A 19,038-nucleotide genomic window follows, 5' to 3' on the forward strand; every position below is an offset into this window, starting at 1 on the left:
TGATTGAAGCTTTTTTAAAGCTTAAGAAACAATTGATATCTGTTTTTCCCAATTGATAGTTTATTGGTAAAGCCCNTTTTTGCAATAACGGACCCTATTTGCACAAATTCATAAAAGCGGACCCTAGTTGAAACAATGCGAGTAATTTTTTCACAATTTCACGAAAAACGGACCTTTCACAAAATGTCTGGACAGACCCCTGCCTACTCTTCAGCTCACCCTGTCACACACTGCTTCATGCGTTGAATCCGCAATTCGGGAAAGAAGTAGCCCAATTCAGAGAAAACCAACCAATGCAAGTTTTCTCATAGTTCTTGGTATATTAAAATTTAAAATAAAACATATTAAAATTATTTTTCAAACAATAAAATAAGGTTGAAAGAGCTAAAAAATGGGTTAATTGGTCCATTATAATTCTGCAGTTGGATCTATAATTCTGTAAAAGCTATGAAAACCCTTTTGTAGTTGCATTTCTAATCTCTATAGAGATTAGAAATGCTACTATGTATTATATATATATACAGATAATTTTAAAAAATACAAATTTTAATGGAAGAAATTTTTTTTTAAAAAGAGTCAACTTTGTTCAACAAAATAAAAAGAGAGCAAATCAATTTTTGTACAAAAAGCATAAAATTACTTTATTCTTCATCAAGCACCATTTATACAATCAATCATTCATTTTATACAGCTCCATACTATGAACATGATGGTATTTACAAGGTACGCCAACTAAAACCCAATGTACAAAAGATGTACTTCCATGTACAGTGAAAATTGTACAAAACATACAGTTGTGCTTCACAAAATCTCATTTAATATCATACTTCACTAGAGAAAAAATGCAATAAAAAGTTCTTTTTAAAAAATGTTTCAAAACTAAACAATTTAGAAATTTAGCAAATATCATTTTGTTATTTGGCACATTTTATTAAAGACAATTTAATGAAATGTTTAAAAAATGTTATCAATAATAGAAAAATAAAGCACACTTGTTTTTTCAAACATTATGTCACTCATAAGATACATTAAATGCAATTGTAGAGGTAAGTAATAAAATTTTAGTCAAAATAATTGAATTATGATTTATAAAAAAGCTCAAGCAAAGAAATTTGTTTTCTTTTGGCTCATAAGGGGTTGAGAGGAGCTTTGAAAGAATGCTTGGCTAACAAGGGAAGTTCTTTGTTTCTAGTCTCCAAAATTTTCCTTTCAGCTTGCCTCAATATCTTCTTAGTCTTCACAACTATAAGCAAATGTAAGATAAGCATTTATTAAAGTAGCAAAAGCTTATTTTACATGCATAACAACGATATTTCAGGGAACATTTTCCAGTGTTTCACTAAACACATTGTCTGTAACCATGACTTTTTCCATAAGCAGGAAAAGCCTGATTTTATGACTTAAAAAGCGTGGAGTTTGACTTCCAGTATTTACTAGCATGGGGTTGTGTCCCCTTTCACATAGGGCTTTACTGTCTATTAACACATACATCATTTTATGTAGGAATGAAAATAAATAAGAGACTTACAATTACCATTGAAGGATTGGGAAATTTCAGGATTAGATTAAAAAGGACTAAAAATTAACACAAGGTCTAGTGTTTTTTAATAAGCAATTCAAAATGGAAAATTTAAAAAAAAAATAGAGAATGAAATTAAAATAAGCAGAAAATAACCCAGTGGAACCAAAATAACACAGAAGATAAAAATAATTCAGTGGAATCACAGTTTTACATCAGACTGGAGTTAAAAAACGGAAGAAGCAGGAAAACATAAAATCTAATCAAATTTGACAAAAATCGACACAAAACTATTGGAAAAATTGCATTATCTTTAATTGTTTTTTGTAGTATCAATAGTATCCCTCTCAATACTTACTATTCCTTGAAAAATTAATATTCTATAAATTAGATTTATATAAATAACTTATTTATTCCTGGAAATTATAAAATAATAAACTAGTGACTAATTGAGAATTTTTTAAATAATGTTGAGTAAAAATTTTTCTGAAGCTGTTTTAGGTTTGCTTCACCAGACAAAAAATTCTTGAAAATTTGTTTAGACAAAGATCAGATTTAGGTCTGGATTTTTGTTATATGGCAGAATATTCTTTCACTTTCATTGCTATGAAGAATGGTTAACACTATTAGCTTTAACTTGGTCGACACATTGTAAATATTACTTTTCACGTTGCTCATTTTCACCATTTAAAATCAATCAGATCACATTAATAAAAAAGCACCATAAAGCAAAAAACTAAGTTTCAGGAATATTAAGGAATATTCATTCAATTACAGAAAAACCATCAACAAAAACTTGGTGCTCAAAAAAGAAAAAATTTAAATATTATGCAAATTAGCTATTTTAACATGGATTAAGATATTATCCCCCAAGAAAGAAAACACCCATGCATGCTTTTTTAAAAACAGTACTTTTTTTTTAATTACCAAATATTTTATAACATTAGAAAGAGGTTCCAAAGGGGAATTATTTATCAATTCAATAGACTTAATCTACAAAATTGCTGATCTGGGGAAGTTTTGAGGGTTATGCGCAAACTGTGCACAGGTCCTAATATTCTTTCACTTATTAGAAAAAAAAAGCCTGAGACTAAGGCCTAAAGCCTGAAAGACATAAGGCTTGAAATTTATTTTTTGATAAAAATTGAACCAAAATTGAACATCAGCTAACAAGTTCCAGAATTAATCCTTTTTTTTTTTTTTTTTTTTTGGAAACGATATTAGATTTGTAGGCACCTTAAACTTAAACTAATTCCTTTTTATGATGTTTTTAGCAATTTAATTTCAAAATCTATGACATTTCCCTATTGATGAAATTTCCTGTTCTGTAAAAATCATAATGTATAAATTGATAGAGTAGTAACAGTAAGTAAAATCATAGTAATTGTTAGAGAAAAATACCACAATTTAAAATGAAATAAAATAAGTAGTATAAATTAAGATTGCAAATTACTTGAAATTAATACTTGAAAGATCAGCAAATTAACTTTGCCATGAAATCATCTAAATACTTTAATTTATATTAAAACACATTGTAGCATACTACTATGTCCAAATATTATACATGAAGAAATAGTTGTATTAATGATTTGAAAATTTATTAGTTTCTATAATTAAAGTTAATTAATATTGTTTGCGATTTTGTTCAAATAATTAGGAGCGAAGAAATAAAACATATTTCTCCTTTATTTATTTGAAGATCTTGGCCATATTCAAAAATATTAGGACAAAATATATATAGACATAATATATATAAGATCATTACAATAAATCCTTTTTCCCACTCTCCTGTGGATTTTTTCAAAGGTAGAAACTATCATTTTTAAATGAAAATTTGCATACAAATTATTATTATGTATGTTTTGTGCTGTAATTTTTAACCCAGAAAAAAACATATACCATTTAGCAATTGAGAAAAAAAATCTTAGATATATTAGAATGTTAAAAATAACTTACGTTTTTTTGAAATTCTTTGTTCCTGCTGTTCTTTAATAGTTTCAGCTTGCTGTAAGAGAATTTAGATAATATAGCACAAAAAACTCCATTAAATAATTTTATAAGCATGGAACGAAACATTATCTAAACGTACCTTTAATCTGTCAAAGGCATCCTTAAAATCTTTTTCTTGCTTTTTCTTTGATTCACTCATTTTCTTCAGCATGGAATTCAGTTCCTCATTCTAATGAAAAATATACATATTTAATATATTTGTTATAAAAAACAAGGCATTCAAATAGACACTGCAATGCATAACAAAACTTATAAAGGCAAACATCACATAAGACATCTTACTTAACCCAACAGCAGTTCTACGTGAAGAAAGTCAATTTTTCAATTTACCCATGTGGCAGTGCATTTGAAGAACTTAACACTACTTTCTACCTACAAATATTCCTGCATACAAGAAGGAAAAAAATAAAGCCATTGCGTACTTTTCTGCGTCCATCCAATATTAGATGGGAGAAAGATTCCAGTACTACCCGATTCGATTTTATAAACAGATTTGAACAGGTAACTCAAAAATTTCACCTATCAGACATTAGATTGGAGAAAGTGGCCATCCCAACCTGCTTTGATTTTATAACCAGATTTAAACAGTCAATACGTTTTTGGGTTCATGACTATCAATGCTAGAGCTCTGGAGCCCAATCCAGATGACAAGCATATTCTTGGATCAAGCATCGGGACAAATTAGCCTTCAAGGGAGACTTTTTGATGGAATGAACCTGCATTTGCGTTACATTGAGAGGAAAGTCTCTTAAGATTAACCTGATAGCAAGGGGATTTTAACCTATGATCTGTCTAGTACCAAGGATATTGTATGTCAGTACTGTTGTCGGTGCCTGCGTGGCAGATTTCTAATAGGCCAAAAATCGAGTGCTTTTCCCCTAAGCCACCACAGCTCAGAGCCTTCTAATTTTATATCAGTCGTTGAACAGCCGATCCAATTTCGGGTTTACGACTACTAATGTTCAACTCCGTGGCCTTGTAATTTTGAACCCAATCCAAAAGACAAGGAAACTCCTGGATCAGTACCCCCAGAGGTGTTGATTTGTTATGGGAACATGGAGGACTTTGCAACTCGACAGATTTAACGTGCATCAGTCACCATTTACTACACAGGGAGTCTTCGGCCGGTCGGGGATCGAACCCACGAACTGTTGGACATTGGTCAAGTGCCCTACCAACCAGGCTATCCCGGCCTAGAGCCTTCTAATATTTTTTATAACTGTCGTTGAACAGCCGACCCAATTTTTGGGTTTATGACTACTACNTCAATTTACAGAAAGAATCTGAGTTATTGCTTTTTCACTCATCATGCTATTCTTAGACATACAAGAATTGACATCCAAGATTGTCGCAGAATATCATTATATCTGTTTGTCAATAAAACAAATAAGAAAACGAAGTTTCGAAAGCAATAAATTTATTTAAAAACATTGGTAGACAAACTGTCACAAACAGAGTGACTAACGAAAAGAATAAATACAAATTAATCTGCTTCAACAGAAGCTTAAATAATCTTTTAACAGATAACAGATGACGTCATGATCCACGCAAGAACGACCAACAGCAAATGAAAAGAGATTGGCCAATCCCTGCAGACCATGAGATCGTCATCTTCGACGAGTGACCTTGACGAAGATCGAACCTTATACCTTTTGTCTTTATGTTAATTAATCAAAATAGAAAAACCCTTTTAACATTTATTTGTCTAACAAGAATAACATACATAATATACGTTATTCGGTACGCTTATAATTCTTCCATATGTTCACAACCCACAGAGGCATTCAGATTAACTCGTAAGCTTTTAACTGCCAAGTTATTTAGATGTTTTGGGTACATGAATTGCAAATTTTTTTATTGCAAAAATCAGATGTTTAATACAAAATAAAATAGACGTAATAGTTAAAAAATTATATTTTGAATTACCAAAATGTACAAATGAAAATTTGAAAGTTTTGCAGCCACTGCATATTCACTTAAGGGGGCTGTCACTTAGCATGGCAGTGGTAAATTTCACTTCTGGTGGAGCATCATTTTCTAAAAATTATTAAAAAAAACAAAGAAAAAAAATTGAAAAAAATAAATCATTCAACTTTAGGAAAAAATACTTTTTCTTAAAATTTTATTTTTGTATCCTTTAAGAAACAATAAATCCATATTTTTGTGCTCAGTTTTTAATATAATTTTTAACTTTCACAAATTATTTCTAAAGTTTCACAAAATAGGTACATCTCAGAAAAACCTAGACAGACCTCTGATAACTAAAATAAAAATTATATACTATCATTTTATAAGATTTTTACACGTTATGAAGAGATTCACAGATTTGGTGAATTCAGTTGAACATTGAATTATACAAAAACTTCAGTACACAAATATTATTTAAGTAATCTAAGTACACATGAATTAATTTATGTCAGGACATATTTACAGATATAGTGATTAAATTCTGTAAAGAAAGCAAAATTTCAAAAAATAACAGGCAAATCCTAAAGCAGATAGCTAGAAATTTTTTAAACTACATTGAAATAATCCATTGAAGGACAACTGAGGAGACTATCAGGGTCAGTTGCCTCAGTGCTGAAGAAAAAAAATTAAAGAAAAATCTAAATTACCTGATGAATTAATTGTCTCCATTCATCTTCAGTTGGACAAGTAGCAACCCAGAAATTGTTCACCAATTTATTCGCTTTTTCGAGACAAACATCAAGATTCAAACAAGTGTCTTTGATTGCTTTGAATGTACTATATTCCAATTTCTGTATAAAAAAAAAAAATAAATAAATAACTGTAGATCTCCATACAATATCAAAACTAACAAAAATGAACTATTTACTAAAGAAATCTATTGAAGGTTGAATAGATTTTAGACATCACTTAGTTAAATCAGGTTTTGTAGTGGCCTAAAGGAAAAAAAATCAGGACATTTTCGAAAAATCAGAACAAACATCGGGAGATTTCTTGGAACAATATACAAATACCATTTCCGCTCCAAGAAAATGACAAAAATTAAAATAGAAAATTCATGTGCCTTCGATGACATTTTGAAGACAATGGAGGTAACCCTTAAGACTAACCAACCTTCATCAACAATTATTTCACTGTGGAAAAGAGAGTTGTCACTCAAGAGGTTTCCCTGCATCGAAAATTTAGAATTTTGATTTAAACAGAAATTTAATATAATTTTGTAAAATACTATTTTGCATAAAGTAAATAGAAAATTTATTTAAAAAAAAACAAACACATACACAGCATTTTTCAGATCTTTGAACGTCACTGAATATTAACAAAAGACATTGATTTAACAAAAAAATAAAGCAATTACAAACTTATTTTTTACACAAACATAGAAAAGAAGATTTAAAATATAGTTTGAAATTATTAATTTAAAGAATTATTTATGAAGTATTCATTTGAAAAAAAAAAAAATTTCAAATATGAATAATACCTTTCGAGGTGATGCATTGGTGGTAATATGCTGCATACCATCCCCTGTCCTTGAAAGTATACTCTTAATTCCTACAATACTCTCTGATATCTCATTTTTAAGAAGCTCATAATCTTGCAATATGCCAATGGCATGCAATGTGCCATTTAAAACAAGTAAACTTTTATCTATGGGTAAAAAAAAAAAATCAAAAATATTATAAAATATAGAAAATAATTACAATATTTCCAAAATTATTTAAAAAGTTATTCGTAAAATGCTATGAAATATTAAAACATACATTGCAACAACTATAAAACATTAAAGCTGTGTTTTAAAGGCTTTGCCATTGAAATAACCCTTTTCCATGAATAAATTATAATAACTGCTATGAGTTTGCAAAAAATTTTTATGACTGTTACCTCAAATTTAGCCTATTTTTAACTCTATGTTTATTCTGAAGATGGCACAATGAATAAAAGCCACAGTTTTAGAATGACAAGTCTTGGTGATCTACTTTTGTAATGTTTCACAAGTTACTCTAACTCTGCATTACCTGGTCTTATAAAATATTTTCGACCTTAGAGTTCAGTGAAAGCAGTTTTCATTTAGATTGAGAAATCTCGCTAAAATGGAGTTTTTTAAAAAATTTCATAGCTTGTGAAATGTTTAAGTTGTTTGCCAACTAAATAGAAAAAATAATTTTCTTTTCTTTCAATGTTAGGTTTAATTTGACAATAATCTATAACACAATTTTTTTGCACGCGTCCTCACTACAATTTATGCAGAAATGCCAACTGCTCCGGACACGCCAACTTAATTAAAAAAACAGTAAATAACTACAAATTAAATTTGGCAAATATTTGACTATTTTTGCTTGCTTTTTAATGGTGTAGCATGACACAAATACTCTTAAAGTGGTGAATTTTAAAAGCCTGTGAATTATTTAGAAATAGTGGTGGATAAAAATCTAGTGAATTGAATTTATTAAACCTAGAATCACAATTGATAAACTACCACGTTAAAATATATATTTGCAATCCGGAGAAAGTTGGCATCTCTGTTCATGGTATATTTTACCTACTTTAGCGTATTAGCGGAATCGTAGATGCATGGAATACATATTGACAAAGCAATTTTGATAAAATAAGTCCTACTCAACATAATACCAACTTGTTCTTAATATAATAAGGTTAAAAACTATAACCATTTACAAAATTTAAAAAATAAAATATACCTTTGAATTTAAAACTACTATCACTGAAACTATTAATGGAGGATAGTCTCTGTTTGTCCAAGTTTTTGTACATAGCTGAGCCAGACAAATCGTGCTTCGAAGTGCTGACTTTTGTGGAATGAAATTTGTCAACTTCTTCAGGAGCTGAGTGCTCATGATTGGGATCAGATTCAATGCCCAGATCTGGTGACGAATAGTGAGAGCGTTGGAACACTGAATCTTGTGAACTGGAAATCACTTTGTGAGATGGTCTCAGGGGAATTCTCTTGATTTCTTCACTTTGCTTTATATAGCTGTGGATAAGAGCTCTTCCTTTATGCTTCTGGTGGACTGAATTTGTTGCAAATTGGCCGTCAAAACTAACAGGACTTAAGCTTGCACTTCTGCTCAATGCTATCGTTTCATCACTTAATAAGGATTCATGATCACTATCTGAAATGAAGAAAAAAAAAATGAAAATACAGTTAAACCAGTTTAAGTTGACCACATGTGGTGCATTACGTCTGTGGTCAATTTACAGAAAGAATCTGAGTTATTGCTTTTTCACTCATCATGCTATTCTTAGACATACAAGAATTGACATCCAAGATTGTCGCAGAATATCATTATATCTGTTTGTCAATAAAACAAATAAGAAAACGAAGTTTCGAAAGCAATAAATTTATTTAAAAACATTGGTAGACAAACTGTCACAAACAGAGTGACTAACGAAAAGAATAAATACAAATTAATCTGCTTCAACAGAAGCTTAAATAATCTTTTAACAGATAACAGATGACGTCATGATCCACGCAAGAACGACCAACAGCAAATGAAAAGAGATTGGCCAATCCCTGCAGACCATGAGATCGTCATCTTCGACGAGTGACCTTGACGAAGATCGAACCTTATACCTTTTGTCTTTATGTTAATTAATCAAAATAGAAAAACCCTTTTAACATTTATTTGTCTAACAAGAATAACATACATAATATACGTTATTCGGTACGCTTATAATTCTTCCATATGTTCACAACCCACAGAGGCATTCAGATTAACTCGTAAGCTTTTAACTGCCAAGTTATTTAGATGTTTTGGGTACATGAATTGCAAATTTTTTTATTGCAAAAATCAGATGTTTAATACAAAATAAAATAGACGTAATAGTTAAAAAATTATATTTTGAATTACCAAAATGTACAAATGAAAATTTGAAAGTTTTGCAGCCACTGCATATTCACTTAAGGGGGCTGTCACTTAGCATGGCAGTGGTAAATTTCACTTCTGGTGGAGCATCATTTTCTAAAAATTATTAAAAAAAACAAAGAAAAAAAATTGAAAAAAATAAATCATCTATTAACTCTTCAAAGACCTGTATGCCATTTTGCAACAAAAAAAATGCCAAGCATTTTAAAACATAAGCCTCTATCCTTTGAAACTTTCAGTAAAGTGCTACCATCAACTGTAATATATTACCCAAGGTTTAAAAATACATTTATAATTTTTAATAATTATCAATAATAAAAATAATTTTGAAGATTTTTTTTCTGATTTCAAGCATTCATAAATTAAAAAAAAAAGATTTTTTGACAAATTTGAAAAACTATACAGTTACAGATAAATAAATTATACCAATATTATGTTGGCATTGATTTGCAAATAACTAGTGCTAGAAATATAAATACCTTGTTTACTGTTACTATGATGAAGGTTATTGTCAAAAAGTTCTGAGGATTTCAATTTTGAGTTCATATGAAATATTTCAGAAGCATTTTCCTGAAGAGAGACAAGGCTATCAAATAACTTTAGTAAAATTGATTTTGCATCTGAATCTCTGGCTGTTTCTAAAAAGTAAAACATAAATTAAATTATAAAATTTTAATGATAATCAATGCATGTAGAAATTAAAAAATTTGCATAAAAAGCAACAAAAAAAAAATTATTAAATAAAATAAAAAGAGTAAGTAAACAAAATAATTAGCGCAACTAACACATTTTATCATTAAGGATTAAAATTCTAATGACAATAGATGCATATAGAAATTTTAAAAAATTGCCTAAAAAGGAAAAAAAAAAATTATTTAATAAAATAAAAAAAGTAAACAAAACAATGAGAAAATAATTAGTTCAGAGTAACAAATTTTAGCATCAAGAAGGAAAAAAAATTGGCATATCTAAAAATATGAATATTTTCTTGATTCATTGAAAATTCAATATTTTAGCATAAACTTTAAATTATTTCAATAGAATTTAAAAATAGTCACTAAAACAAAGGGTTGAATGTATAAGCTAAATGTTTAATAGAATCCAACAAACTAAGATACTATGCTAAATAAATTAAATTATCTATCAAAAGCACTTTTATAAAATTTTCAAAAAAAAGTATTAAAATAAACTATTTTTATAAAACTAATTGATAATCCCATTTTCTATGCTGTAACATAAATTGATAGTCAGAGTAAAAATATTGTAGCTTTTACAATAAAATAATATTTCAGGCTTGTTTGCAAAACTCAAATTTGTCCGTATGAAACTAATGACAAATTTGAATTATTGAGCTCATTAAAATAAATAAGAATTTTGTATGCACCATTAATTACGGACTCCATGTCACTAAGTTGCTCAAATTCATCTATCACAGTTTTTAGAACATTTTCAATCCAATCAAGTTTCACTGATATTGTAGAAGCAGTTGCAGCCAACCTACAAGGAACATGGATAAAAAAAATTATAATTTCATATAACAGTTCTAATCTGCAACATAACAGTTAAAATTTGAAACAAAAATGTAAAATATTTAAAATTTTATGTAGGCTTAGTAGGTATTTGTTCTTATCATTTTTAATAAATATTACTTACTACAAACATAATGAGAAATTCACTGTGTAATCTCAAATCAACTGTGAATTTATCATTATGCTTATATTAGTGAGTTATTCATTAAAAATCATAAATAACACTTTTACAAGTAAAAGCACGTGCTCTAAAATTTCTTTATCAAACTTACATAATTTTTAAGCCTTTCAAAAAAATTATACACAAACAGTTCTTTTCCAACATTAAATTTATACATTATTGTTTAAAATGTCCCCATTTGCTTTCTTTCCTTTTTGCATTAAATTTAAAAATAAAAAAATCTTAAAATTTAATGAAAAATAAACTCTTTCTGTAAAAACAGAAAGTCAACAAAAAATTACCTTTAATTAATTGTAAAGCTCAATCATTTATTCCCTTTCAGTGTAATTGATATCAATCATTACATTTAATGTTTTTCCCCCAATTTTACTAAGCTATTTGTAAACAATTAAAAATCGGAGCAAAAATGACTTTTTTCAAACCAACTTTCCTATTTATTTTTGGTAACATTGGGAAGGATAAAAAAAACTTACTAAATTTTTAATATCAAGATATGTGTCCAAAATAATGGATAATCATTTACAGCTTTTAGTTTTTTTTCTTAATTTCATAAAAATCCTACGTGTAATATTTGTATTTAAAAGAACATTTCCTAAGCTGTTTTCTTGAAATATACAACATAATTTAAGCACTTTAGAATGCAAATAAATTAATCATAGCAATTAACTTCAGCTCAAAATACAACGAACAATAAAAGCCCTGAAACAGAATTTGAGTTACTGGAAAGCCCAAGCAACCGGAAATTTGGAAAAAATTTCTCTAAATAATTTATTTACTGTTCCAAAATTTTACTTTGTTTTTATTTCGGTGCTCTATTTTTCTAAGAAATATTGTGCAACAAAACACCAAAAATTTTGGCATTAAATAATAAAAATAGATGCTACAATTACGTTCTACTCTTGTCTTGTTCCCATTTTTCAATTTTAATTTTTATATATATATATATATATATATATATAGACTACTACAACAGTTTGTTATTCATTTTTTATAAGTGTTGCTTGCGATTTCTTTTTTTCAAGACAGCATCTTTTTACAGGAAAATAAAGCGATAATGATATAATCAAGCTTTTACTGTAACATGTTTTGCCATAAAACTAGAAAAATTTCTTCACAAAAAGATGAAGCAATTATTTCACCTGTCATGGGATGGCTCCTCTTTTTCCCCTCGTAGACGACGTTCAATACTGTTTGAAAAAATTTTGGAAGGCAGCTTAGAGTTTTCTTTACTTTTGGCAGGCTTTGAATCTTCATCTTTAAGATCTGTTTGCACAATTTCATCCTTTTTTGTTTCATCATCATTGCTTTGACTCATTATCGGTGAAAAGAATCTCTTCAGGAATACTTTAAAGTTTAGCAAACATTCGATATCAACTTCCAGATCGATTTTCGCATTTCTCAAAGTTCTGTCCCATTTCTTGCTTTGTTCAGCATTTGACATTGAGTAATAATTGAGAAAGGGAGCACTTTCAGATTTCGACAAAGATGGACTGACTTGAAGTGCTCTAAGGCTTTCTATGTGACGGGTGGATTTTTCGAAATGACTCGTACTAATCTTTTTTGCCTCATAAAACTGCTTTTGTAAACCTAGTAAAGAATTCATCAATTCTTTCTTATGCTTCCTCAAATCGCTGATATTAGCTTCTGTGCTCAGCAGGAAAGTATCTGACAACCTGCTGCCTGGAATGTTTTGCTGCAGAGCTCTTGCATTGTCTTCATTCAGTTTTTTGAGTTTAAACAGCTCCTGTTTCAGCTTGTCAATATCTTTCTGCTTGTCAATGAGTGAATCGTGCGCTTTATACAAATCAGCTCTCAATTCCTTGATAAATGATTGTTTGGTTTCTAATTTTGATTCCAATTCTGCTATTTTTGACTCTTCCTCTTTTGCTTTTTCCGTGCTGTTTCTTTTGAAATTATGAACACAAGATAGTAAGTTGTCACGCAGGCTGTTTTTCTCTTTCTCGAGCACTTCATTACGGCTACTGGCTTCTTCAAGTTTATGCTGCAAGGACTTAATATGTTTCAAATATTTTTCCCGATCCTTTTTAACTGTATTTGATGAGATCATCTGGTCACTTTGAACTGATTTTACTAAAGAACCAGAATTGTCACTGTTGACCAAGCTTGTGGACACACAGTGTAACAGAGAATCTGAAGAAACTTCCATAATGGTAGAGCTATCAGGACTAACTGGTCTTTCAGGAGTTAACTTTCGTCTTGATTGACTTTTTTCACCCTGGTTCATCTTTTCAGTTAAAAGCTCATTGATTTGGGACTGTAAGGTGAGGATGCGTTCTTGTAATTTGTCAATCTGTTTTTGCTTTAAGTCTAATGAATTTTTACAGTCCTCATTTGATTTTTGTGATGTCGTAAGACTTTCTTGCAAAGCAGAAATCTTAGCGTTTGCAGAAATTAGGGTTTTTTCAGAATTGTTTTGCTTCTGCTGGAAAATTTGAACATATTTCTCGAATTCGAGAACTTTCTCTTCCAAAGTTTTAATACAATTTTCCTTTTCCTCCAGTATTTTTTTCTGTGTATTCAACAGTTTCTGATCAGAATTGGATTTAACAATTTCGTGGGATTCGATTTGTTCTTGTAATTGCAGGATTTCATTTTCTTTCATTTCCAACTCCATGTTAGTAGATTTGAGAGCTTGCTTCAAACTGTTTTTCTCATTCTGAAGAATTTTTATGTTCTCTTTTAATTCATAATTTTGTTCCTTCAAATCTCTAACGAGGTTCTCCTTTTCTTCAATCACTCTTTTCTGTTTTTCCAATAATTCATCATCAGATCTGGATTTGGCAGTTTCTTTGGCATCAATTTGTTCTTGTAATTTCCCTATTTCATTTTGCTTCAAATCTACTAAATTCTGATAGTATTCACTTGATTTTTCTGACAAAAGGCGTTTTTGCAATGAAGAAATTTCATCATTAGCAGATTTAAGAGCCTGTTCAGAGCTATTTTTCTCATTTTGCAGAATTTTCACATTTTCATTTAAATCACAATTTTTTTCTTTCAAAATTCTTAGAAGATTTTCCTTTTCTTCGACATCTTCTTTCAGTTTTGGCAATAACTCATGATCAGCCCTAAATGTTTCAACTGAACTCTGTAATTCATAAATCTCATTATTCAAAGTTTGCAGTTTATCTATTTCATCATTTAAAGTTTTAATTTCTTCATCTTTAAGCACAATTTGATGTTCCAAAATAGATGATTTATGCTTTTCAGCTTCAGCATTTTGCTTTACTTTTTTAATATTTTCAATCTTTGCAGTGAAATCAGAAGCCAATTCTTTAAATTTCAAATTTTCCAAAGTAATTCTTTTCAGTAATTCATTTACATGTTCATCTTCATCTACTAAGTATGGCATTTCTTCCACATCTTCAAAGTTTATAACATTGGTATCAAACTTCACACTACACGCATTACTTAAAGTTTTAAGATTCAACATAAAAGACTTCTCAAAGTTCAAAAGCAAATCTATAATATTTTGTTTTGAGTGAGTTACAAAGTCAATTTCAGCTTCAAACGAATCACACTTGGATCTTAATTTTTCAATTGCTTCTTTCAAACTTTTGATTTCAGACTTTAATGTTTCTTTTTCAGATTTAGAAGATTCTAAAATTGTTTCGACTGATGTTTTGTCATTTAGAAGAGAAGTATTTAGCTCTCGGAGTTCTTTATTACAATTCTGCAATTGCAATATTTCTTCACTGGTAGCTTTCACCTTTTCTGCAATTTCTAATCCTTCTTTAGCCGCATCTGCTGCACGTTTTTCTTCACTTTTCAGCTTATCTAACAGACTATCCTTCTGCAAAGTCATTTCTTTGATATTTTCCAAAAGTTCTTTTTCTTTTTGTTCTAATGCAGTAATTCTGTTTTGATATTCTATTTTATCACTTGAAATAGTTTTTTCATATTTGGCACATTTTTTGTCGAGTTCTATAAGGCGCTCTTTGGTTTGATTGAGTTCTGTCTGCAATTCTTCAAATGTAGCTTTTGAGCTTTCGACATTCATTTCTAGACTACGGATTATTCCTTTCAGTTCCTCATTTAATGAATCTTTTTCCTCCAGCTTTAAGAACGAATTGTTCTGCTTAGAAATTAATAAATGATTATTTCTCTGCAGTTCTGCTAGTTCTTCTTTTAAATCATTAATTTCGTTTACAAGGACATTCTTTTCCTTATTAAGGGAACCTACTAGTTCTTCTTTTTGTTTAAGCATTTCTGAAAGATTTTCTATTTCATTTTGATGACTAGAATTTTCCTCATACAACTGTTGAAGCTCTTGGGCATTAACATTACTGTTTTCTTCTTGTAAAGTGTCATCAAGCTGTTGAGATTGTCTTTGGCACTTTTTACAGATGAAGGAGCTTTTTGAAGTTTCTATATAAAAGAAACTAGTATAACTAATACATCAATTATAAGAGACAGTTAATAAAAATAAATGAAGTTAAAGCATTAGTATTAATATAAATGCATCACTTAACATCAATGTTAGTAAGCTTAATCAAGCATCAGTAAATTATTTGAAATAAGCTTTCATGCATAATAATTAATAACATTTTTGACATAGCTTATATATTTCTAAACATAGGCAATGGATTAGTAAGATGAAGTAAAAACAATTATTTTCTCCTAATGGTTTCAAGATAAATAAAATATAAAAATTTCACAACAGTATATTAAGAAATAGTTATGTTAACATTCGAATAATTAAAATTATTCTTATTAATGTTGCTGTTCATCTATTGAGTATAACAGCAAATTGAATATTAATCATGCATTCAGATTGATTATTTAAGGAAAGAAATGGATTGTTCAACAAGGAAAAGTCTCCAGTACAGTTTAGGCAAGTAAAAAAACACTAATACTCAGCCAAGTTTCATTATTAATTCTTCACTGTTTTACTAATTACTTCTGTCAACTTATAATGATTGAAAAATCATTGATTTTGTATTATACAACTTGAATGCATTGAAAAAACCGTAATTAGACTTTTACACCTTGAGCCAATGTAAATATATACATTGCTATGCTATATTATCCTTAGCTTCATTATTCCAAATATAAGAATAATCACTGGTTTAATGAAAAAAAAAATCTTGGAGGAGAAGTAAATAAATTAAAACTATTTTTAGAGAGAATTATTTGAAAAACTGATATTCAATTCAATTTGTTCTGGATGTTTGAAGAAACTCTAAAATTATATTAATCAAAATATGGACAATAAATATGACAAGCTTAAATATGGATTTTAAATAATGAACTTAACTTAATAAGGACAAGATAAATTTAAGATGGTAGATAAACTTAAATATGGACTTTAATACCATAGTATTTTTACTAAACCGTATCAAATCAGACAATAACAGAATAGTTGTGATAACTGAGCCATACTTAGATTTAAACTTCATTATTTCCTACGCTCATCATGCAAATGCATAACAATCTACAACACCTACGTATGCACGCTTATAAAAAGCAAAAACATAAAACACGCCTACAAATACAAAAGCATGCCACATTTTACACTAAAACACATCATGCTAACAGGCATAAGCTGACTATGATACACGTATAAAGCAAGCCATTCAATTTTACCGCTACTTCTCCTTCGTTTCGAAAATGAGTGTAGTTTCACATAGCTAGAAGCTGATTCATTTTTAGTCGAGTCTTCAGCTGCTCTCCTGTCCTTATAACGTGATTTTCTTGGCGATCTGGAGGTGATAGGGGATGTTTGAACATCAATACCAATCCTCTGCATAGAAACGTTCCGATCAGGTTCAGACCAGGTGTCGGAGTCGGAAGACATCCACGTGTTGTATCTCATGTAATTTGATTTAAACACATTACTGTTTTCTACATTATAAACATTTTCCTTGTACTGTGCAGCAAATTTTTCGCTATTCCAAAAATCGTTGTTTGTAGGTGCATCCCAACATCGCCTGCGATGTTGATCGGAGTTTCTGCTCTGCTCGCCGTTATTTCTGATTATAACATCTTTGGGATCGCCTTGATCGTTCAGCAAAAGAATCAAATCCTCATTGTTGCTGGTTTTTAGAACTACAACATTGTCAGGGTTGCCCATAAGGGAATCGGCTGTTTGCCTTTTTCCAGTGAAAGATTGGAGTTTTCGTGAGCTATAGATTTCCGACAAATTCGACTCGCCTGATGCTAAGATATTTTGATTTTCTTTGACAGATGGATAAAAATTACGCCTACCTTCTTGATAAATATATGGAATATCCGATTCCTCTTGATTAAACTGAGAATCCAGTAAGCCGCCAATGCTGTAACGGAAAAAGAATAAATTATTTATCTAAAAGTAGTTTTAAATTTTAGAAAAGTCATTCATTTCGATCACATTTTTTTACGATATTTTAGTTACTGAAATGTAAATGGCACAATAAATTGAGTAGTGAATTATGCAAAGTACAAGAGAGTGCAATAAGTTATGGGGTAATGACACTGAAGAAAATGAAAAGTATGTATTCAAATACGTTTTACAAAAACAGCTACTAACTGTTTATTAGAGCTGGACCTGTATCAATGTATCTGAAATTTTGCAATTAAGTGCTTAAAAGTATCTATTACCATAAATGAATATATCATGAAAATATCAAGGATATTTTGTATTAATTCATTTCTAAACTTTAAAATCTACTAAAGCATTAAAAAAGGAAAAATATTTTTTAAAATCTTGTTAAGCCTCTAAATGGTGGCAGTACTCATCTGGAATCGTATTAATTTTGGACTAGCTCCATATAAATACCGCTGAGAAGCAAGTAGTATCAATGTACCTATTTGTACTAAACTTGGGCAAAGGATTACTCCAGGTTGCATCCACTAGAACTTAGCGTATTTATTAGTCCGAGCCCGTTCCTATTTCAAAATGATACAATCTGATATCTTCAAATTGATACAAATTTGATTAGTCTCAAAAATTCAAAAGGATTAAATATTCATATAACCGTAAGACATTTTAATTTCGTTTTGAACTTAGAAAATCACAAAAAAATTTAGAAAAGTATTTATGGTAAAACTAATTATTATAATTATTCTTAAATGTTAGTTTTACTACTATTTTCTAAATAGTTTGGCAAAAATTATGAGCCCTTTATAGTTTAAATGTGGCAATTAAGGGAAAAAAATCTTTTTTTAATTTTTAGTATTATCTTATTAAAATGATATTTAATTTAAACTTAGAGGAATAGTTAATTTTGATTCGAGAAATATTCACTCCATATATGTATGTACTGAGAAAGTTACAGTTTTAATGTAACCAGATAATTAAATTATTGAGAAATAAACTGAAAATGTTTTTCTCAGCAATACATTTAGTTTCTTTTATAATTGCAAAATCCCTTTTTTTGGTGAAAAACATTGTAAATTGCAAAAATAATTATGTATGGAAAAAATGAGATAATTAGGAAGAAAAAAAAATAAAAGATTTAAATTGATTTTTTTTCCTACAAAGAGAAACACGATACAAAATCATGTATTACAATATACACCTTTAGAAAAGTTGCACAGCCAAATGTTTCAACAAAAAATAAGCATCTTTTAACTACTTTTTAAGCATTATATACATTAACAAAATGCAAAATCATTTTCAAAGACTTTACATGATCATGATAAAATAACTAGTTTCTGACAAAGAACTCTTTTCTTAATTATATTAGCCATCATAAAATGATAGAGATTTTTCGGTTTGATTTTAGGGGGTGAAAAATGAAGCTGGGAATTGAGAATGTCTGGCAAAATGCAGTAGAGTTGCACGCGGGTGCAAGAATCTCACCGAACCCAGCTCAGTATACGCACATGCGGACCTGCAAGCATTTCATCAAACATGTAAAATGATTGGCGCTTACATACCCTACGGACCGATGGTACGCCACATTGTGTTTGAATGAACTGTGAAAACATTGAATAGAACAATGTGAAAAT

At 29.4% G+C, this 19,038-nt stretch overlaps 1 protein-coding gene across 14 annotated transcripts in view; it reads right to left on the reverse strand.

The window, feature by feature from the left end:
* Window positions 1-614: 614 nt before the first annotated feature.
* LOC107437816 (putative leucine-rich repeat-containing protein DDB_G0290503) overlaps window positions 615-19,038 on the reverse strand; it is a 61,913-nt gene continuing 43,489 nt past the window's right edge. For 9 of the 14 annotated variants that reach the window (XM_043048871.2, XM_071184583.1, XM_071184579.1 and 6 more), the window contains 10 exons: window positions 16,693-17,381; window positions 12,228-15,474; window positions 10,763-10,875; window positions 9,858-10,016; window positions 8,194-8,625; window positions 6,978-7,144; window positions 6,145-6,288; window positions 3,609-3,698; window positions 3,476-3,524; window positions 615-1,243 (listed from right to left, as the gene is read on the reverse strand). In XM_043048871.2, coding sequence (XP_042904805.1) covers window positions 1,128-1,243; window positions 3,476-3,524; window positions 3,609-3,698; window positions 6,145-6,288; window positions 6,978-7,144; window positions 8,194-8,625; window positions 9,858-10,016; window positions 10,763-10,875; window positions 12,228-15,474; window positions 16,693-17,381 — 5,206 coding nt within the window. In that variant the 3' untranslated portion in view covers window positions 615-1,127. The remainder of the gene's footprint in view (window positions 1,244-3,475; window positions 3,525-3,608; window positions 3,699-6,144; window positions 6,289-6,977; window positions 7,145-8,193; window positions 8,626-9,857; window positions 10,017-10,762; window positions 10,876-12,227; window positions 15,475-16,692; window positions 17,382-19,038) is intronic. The other 5 variants (XM_071184585.1, XM_071184587.1, XM_071184586.1 and 2 more) reach the window with 1 other exon arrangement.

Source organism: Parasteatoda tepidariorum, chromosome 8 (genome assembly GCF_043381705.1).
Source record: "Parasteatoda tepidariorum isolate YZ-2023 chromosome 8, CAS_Ptep_4.0, whole genome shotgun sequence".
Lineage (NCBI taxonomy): Eukaryota > Metazoa > Arthropoda > Arachnida > Araneae > Theridiidae > Parasteatoda > Parasteatoda tepidariorum.